This window comes from Vombatus ursinus, unplaced genomic scaffold, assembly GCF_900497805.2.
Source record: "Vombatus ursinus unplaced genomic scaffold, bare-nosed wombat genome assembly UNPS02014910.1, whole genome shotgun sequence".
Taxonomy (NCBI): domain Eukaryota; kingdom Metazoa; phylum Chordata; class Mammalia; order Diprotodontia; family Vombatidae; genus Vombatus; species Vombatus ursinus.
The window spans coordinates 98,676-104,850 of NW_020954688.1; the positions used below are offsets into that span (position 1 = coordinate 98,676).

A 6,175-nucleotide genomic window follows, 5' to 3' on the forward strand; every position below is an offset into this window, starting at 1 on the left:
TGTGTGTGTGTGTGTGTGTGTGTGTGTGTGTGTGTGTGTGTGTGTGTATGGCCGCTGGGGTTAAGTGACTTGCCCTGAGTCACACAGCTAGTATTATGTGTCTGAGGTTGGATTTGAACTCAGGTCCTCTGACTGCATGGCTGGTGCTCTACCCACTTGCATCACCTAGCTAGCTGCCCCCTAAAAGTTTGTTTTTTTGAAAAGCAAAATGAACCAATGAAAACATTTTAAAGAAAGTAACTTAATTACCTCTATTGCTTCAAATGAATTACTTTTCAAATTCTCAGAAATTTCCTAGCAGATACAGAAAACATAAAATTTTATATGAAAAGACCAAAGTTCCAAGAAGACAAATACCTTTCTCCAGACCACAGAGGTAGGTAGAGTCAGAGCTATGACCTCCCCATCAAAATCGCTTGTTCCCAAGATAGTATTCTTTTAATTCAATCTGGGTGCTAGAATTCTTCCCTAATTAACATGAAGTAGATGATGTAATATTCTGACCTCACTCTTTGGATTCACATCTGACTCACATCTCTTCTTCCCTGCCCTTCACTCAAGGCCAATCTCTTAATGCATCACCCTGACAGTAACATTTATCTAGACACTTAAATGGAGCTAGACAGGAGAGATACATCTAATGACTTCAATAACACATTCTACTTCTCAACAGCAGCTCTGGTACTTGGTTTTTACACTAACCTCTCAGATTTTTCTCTAACTAGATAGAAAACAGATGTCTAGCTATTGTCTTATTGATTTTTTTACTATCAGTTTTAATTTCCTTTAAAAATTACTTTGATTTTTTGTAATCCTAGTTTTCACATTAATAAGGAACAGAGCACTTTGGTCATTTTCCTGAGAGTTTATTCCAAGTTTCCTCTGCATTTATCACCGGTTTGGCCTTAGGGAATAGCTGTGAATATCCCCACTTTTCATTACAGAAAATCAAACTCTGGCTATTTTTTTCCATTGAAAGAAATGGAGGTAAGTAGCACAATGCTTAATTGTCTTATGCATTTGAATGTAGAAACAGTCAAATTCCATGGACTATTTTACACAAAAATGTCTAGGGTAGGATTTGAGTAAGCAAAGGGGAAAATAGATGCCTATTGAAGGTGGGAGAAATGATATGAAGAAATCACTCATCTTTGGCCATATTTTTCCAAGTTTTGAGGAAATTTAATAGTAGAGACATAGAATTATAGAATATTAGCACTAAAAGAGTTCTGAAAGTTGATGTAAGTCAAGCTTCATTTTTTTATAGATGAAGAAATTCATAGATGAAGTAAAGATCAGATGAGAAATATATAGCTTCCTGGGTAAAAATATCATAGATAAATATATTTTTATAGATTCATTCAAAGATACATGAATTTCTGCAAATATGCAAATGTCTTTGTGACTACAAGTCCTTTTTCTAACTTGAAGGTATTTCATAATTTATTTATTTATCAGCCTGAATTAAAGCATCATTGTTATACCTATAAGGTTATATTCTGAAGTAGCAAATTAGAAATTTATGTAAAGTAAATAATTTCAACATACAAATTGCCTCACTTTGAAATTAAGGGAGTTTAGAGACTATTTTATTATTTATTTATTAATTTTTGAGAGACAATCAGAGTTAAATGACTTGCCTGGGATCACATAGCTAAGTAAGTGAAATCAGATTTGAATTCAGGTCCTCTTGACTCCAGGGCCAGTGCTCTAGCCACTGTACCACCTTACTGCTCATAGAAATCATTGTAAATCAACCCCACTTTTTTTCTATACTATTAATTCTATTTCACAGTTCTCAGAGGGTTAGTCAAAACATGCAGACATCTATATTCACTTTTTCCTGTCACAACCTTTAAAATTATAGTGTCAATCATTTTAAAGCGGTTCAGTATATGGCAAAAATGGTTTTAATTCAATTTGATACAATCCAATTCTATTCAATTAAAATATATCTATTATGCAAGGCACTTAAGTACTGCTATTCAAAATGAGGAAATAAGCCCAAGAATCTTAAATTCAAATAGAGAAGATAGGACAGAAATAAGTATGATACAAAGCATAATGTGATAAACATCAGATCCAAAGAATCTGGAGAGAAAAAGATCCCCTTCAATTAGTGGGATCAGGGAAAGATGAATAGAATATTTTAAACTGTAGCTAGAGTTCAGAGGAAGCAAATGATTTTCATAGGCAGGAACTATGGTATAGTGGGGGAAAAATAATGAATCAGAGAGTCCAGAGAATCTATGTTTGAATTATAGCTTTGCTGTATTGCCTGTATAACTATGAACAAATTAATAACAGTCTCTTGGATCATTCCATAATTTTAAAAATAAAGTAATTAAACTGGATGATTTGAAAGGTCCCTTCTGGTACTAAATACTATGTCCTATAGGGAAGGGTACATTCCTGGCACATGGTCTACCATGAACAAATGCACATTCATAGAAAAAGCTAAAAATGCTTGGAGAGTGACGAAGAGTCCAGTGAGTTGGGTTGAGAGAACTAGGAGTGTCTGTCTCCTAAGTAGTGTAGTAATAGAGTGGTTGACCTGGAGTCAGAAAGCCCTGTGTTCAAATGTGACCTCAGACACTTACTAGATGTATGTCCCTGGGCAAGTCCCTTAACCACTGTCTGCCTCAGTTTCTTCAAATAAGGGTAATAGGGATAATAATAGCTCCTACTTTTTAAAGTTGTTGTGATGATCAAATGAAATATTTGTATCTCATATCATTTTATAAAGTGCTTAGCATAGTGAATGATACATAGAGGTGGTAATAAATGCTTATGTACTTTCTTCTGTAGATGTAATTTCCCTCCCCCCAATTTTAAATTGTGACTCCACAGATATGTAAAGAATTGCTGTCAACATGAACAGATCTTATAAGACTCCAGTATGTGTGAGCTCCTATCTCCCTAGTACACTTCTGCCCACCAGGGGACTGATTTTTAACATATTTTAGCTAGTCAATCAATAAGAATTTATTATTTATTTATTATATGTCACTCACCATACTAAGCTGGGGATACAAAGAAAGGCAAAAAGAGCCTTTGTCTTCAAGAAGCTCGTATTGTAATGTGGGAGATAATATGCAAATAACGAGGCATATCCAGCAGTAGATGTCATAGTAGAAGAGAGTAACAGACTCTCAGAAGGGAAGGAAATAGGAACTGGGGGGAACTGGGAAAGGTTGAGTCTTGAAGGAAGCTAGAGAAACTAAGAGGCAGGAAGTTAAGAGAGAGACTATTCCAGGCATGGGGGATAGTCAGTGTAAAGGCATGAAGAAGGGAGAAGGATTATTGTGTGTGAAGAATAACATCAAGGACAAATTATCTGGGTTGAAGGAATTAAAGTGTAAGAGATTGGAAAGGTAGAAAAGCGCTAGGTTATGAAGAGCTTTAAATACTAAACAGAGGATTTTTTGTTTTCATTTTGTCATGGAGGAAATAGGAAGACACTAGAGTTTACAGAGTAGAGAGTTACTTGGTCAGACCTGAGGAAAATCACTTTGTCAGTTGAATGGAGGATAAATTAGAGTAGGGAGAGGAAATGGAAAAGAAAATGTTAATGGCTTCAGCTAGGACATTGAGTGACGGAGAGAATGGGCCCTATATAAGATATTATGAAAGTAGAAACTGCAAGATTTGGCATTGTGCTATAAATATGGAGGGAGTGAGAGTGAAGAGTTCAGGACAACACCAAGGTTGTGAGACTGGGTGACTGGAAAGTGTGGTAACCTTGATACTAATAGAGTAGTTTTGAAAAGGGAAGCATAATGAGCTCCATTTTGGGCATATTGAATTTGAGATGCTCATGTGACAAAAATAAAAGGCAAATGAATGTTTCTATAATGTTTTCTATGTTTATCTTGAGCCTACAGAGCTCATCTGGAACACTCTTTTAGATAAGGAAAATCTGGCAGAATCCCAGGATTTGAAAATCACTGAAGATGATAATTTTCTACCCAAATAGATCTATCTTTAGGTTCAAGTTAGAGCACTTGTATCATAGACTGATGATGAGAATCTCTTCAATTAGCAAAAATACATCTCTGCTCCTATTAGAACAATCTATGGTGTATCTTTTCCCTTCACTAATAGATGATCTGTCATTTATGCATAAGGGACAGAATAAAAAATCCTTTGTTGTTTTGGTTGTTTTTAATCTTCCCTAGGTGAGATGACTTGAAGCAAACAATGTGGGTGGAGAATCAAACTTTTGGGGATAATTTCCTCCTGTTGGGGCTCTTTAGCCAAAGCAAACACTCTTCTCTCCTCTACTCACTGATATTCATTATTTTTGTAGTAGCTCTGACTGAGAATGTGACTGTGGTTTTTTTGATACAAAGCAATCCCCACCTCCACACTGCCATGTACTTCTTTATCAGTCAGCTTTCCCTCATGGATATGATGTTTATCTGTGTCACTGTGCCCAAGATGCTGTTGGATCAGGTGACTGGGATTCATGATATTTCAGCCCCAAGCTGTGGGATGCAGATGGTCTTCTATGTAACACTTATGGGAGCAGAAGTCTTCCTTTTGGGAGCCATGTCCTATGATAGGTATGTGGCCATTTGTCACCCTCTCCGCTATCACATCTTCATGAATCATAGAGTTTGCATACTCCTTGCAACTGTCTGTTGGTTTTTGGGCTCCGTTGACGGTTGCATGCTCACCTCTATCACCATGAACTTCCTATTTTGTAAATCCCGAGAGATCCAGCACTTCTTCTGTGAGGTTCTCGCCTTGTTGAAAATCTCCTGCTCAGACACCTCACTCTATGAGAGTGTCATGTATGTGTGCTGTGTTCTTATGCTCCTCATCCCTCTCACAGTTATTTTAAACTCTTACTCCCTTATTCTCCTCACAGTCTATAGGATGAATTTGGCTACCAGTCAGAGGAAAGCGTTTGTCACATGTTCCTCCCATATAACTGTTGTTGTTCTCTTTTATGGAGCTGCTCTTTATAACTACATGTTCCCTGCTTCTTATCATACTGCTGAAAAGGATGTTTTGGTGTCTGTCTTCTACACTATTCTAACACCTATTATAAACCCTCTCATATACAGTATCAGGAATAAAGATGTCACAGCAGCTTTGAAGAAAATGTTATGGTCAAAGTTGATTTTAGCTCATTTTCAGAAGTAGAATATGATCTACAAATACTTAACAACACACCACATTCTTTTGTTATCTATTATTGGTTCATTTTATCCATGTTGCCCTGTGGTAAATAAGCATCTCCCTCCCTCCCCTTTCCTTCCAAATTAATTTCTTTTTCTTGAGAGTTTTTGAAACCTTTTGGGTTAATATTTTCCTGATTTTGTATAAAAATCCTTGACATTTAAGTCAGATTAGAAGGATTTGGCTGCTCTACCCACAGCTTGTTAACTAGGTTACCTTGAAGAAATGACTGAAAGTCTCTGAGACTTGGTTAACTTTTCTGTCCAATGTAATGTTAAAGAAATAGTTATGAAATATCTAAAAAGTGAATGGGCCCAGCATGGATTTATCAAAAATCGTTTTTACTAAACTCACTTCAGAGTATGCAATCTTCAGGACCCTCTCTGATGTCTCAAGGTAGAGTATAAGCTGTGGGTGTGATGTTGGTGAGCAGGTGTGTCACTTGTGTGCTGCTTGTCAGGGCTTCCAAAGTCCTCACTCTCGGTTTGGTTTTGTTTTTAAGTATTTTTCCTTAGTGAATTAAACATTTGTTTTAAGTGTAGTGGACTATAACTCTTTTTGCTTGCATGTTGATTTAATCACTTTCTTTGTTCATTAATACTGATTATTAACTAATCACTTGTAACCTCTTAGCTAGTTTATTCAATAAATAAATAAAATATCTTGTTAGAACTTTTACCATATAGACTTTGTGCCCTCCTCCAATCTAATATGATAGTAATTTATTTTATAATCATTCTCAAGATAATTCTAGCTTTTCAAATGGGCAGTTTATGGAGGCTGAGATACAATAATAATTTGAGACTGCATAGAATAGTTTTCCTATGGATATAACGTCACTCAACCTGCAAGTGCACTGTTGAATATATATCAAGGTTGAGCTTCTCAAAAGACTAGTCATGAATTTATTCATGAGGTCAGTCATTGTGTGTCCCAAATCTTCAGGTCTAGAGTGATGGATTGTATTTGCTGATAAGTAATGTGAGAA

General features: G+C 36.1%; 1 protein-coding gene across 1 annotated transcript; it reads left to right on the top strand.

Moving 5' to 3' along the window:
- The first annotated feature begins 4,194 nt into the window (after positions 1-4,194).
- LOC114029170 (olfactory receptor 2T29-like) lies at positions 4,195-5,151 on the top strand. Its single transcript, XM_027843530.1, has one exon. The coding sequence runs from the start codon at positions 4,201-4,203 to the stop codon at positions 5,149-5,151; it is 951 nt and encodes a 316-aa protein (XP_027699331.1). The 5' UTR covers positions 4,195-4,200.
- The last annotated feature ends 1,024 nt before the right edge of the window (positions 5,152-6,175 follow it).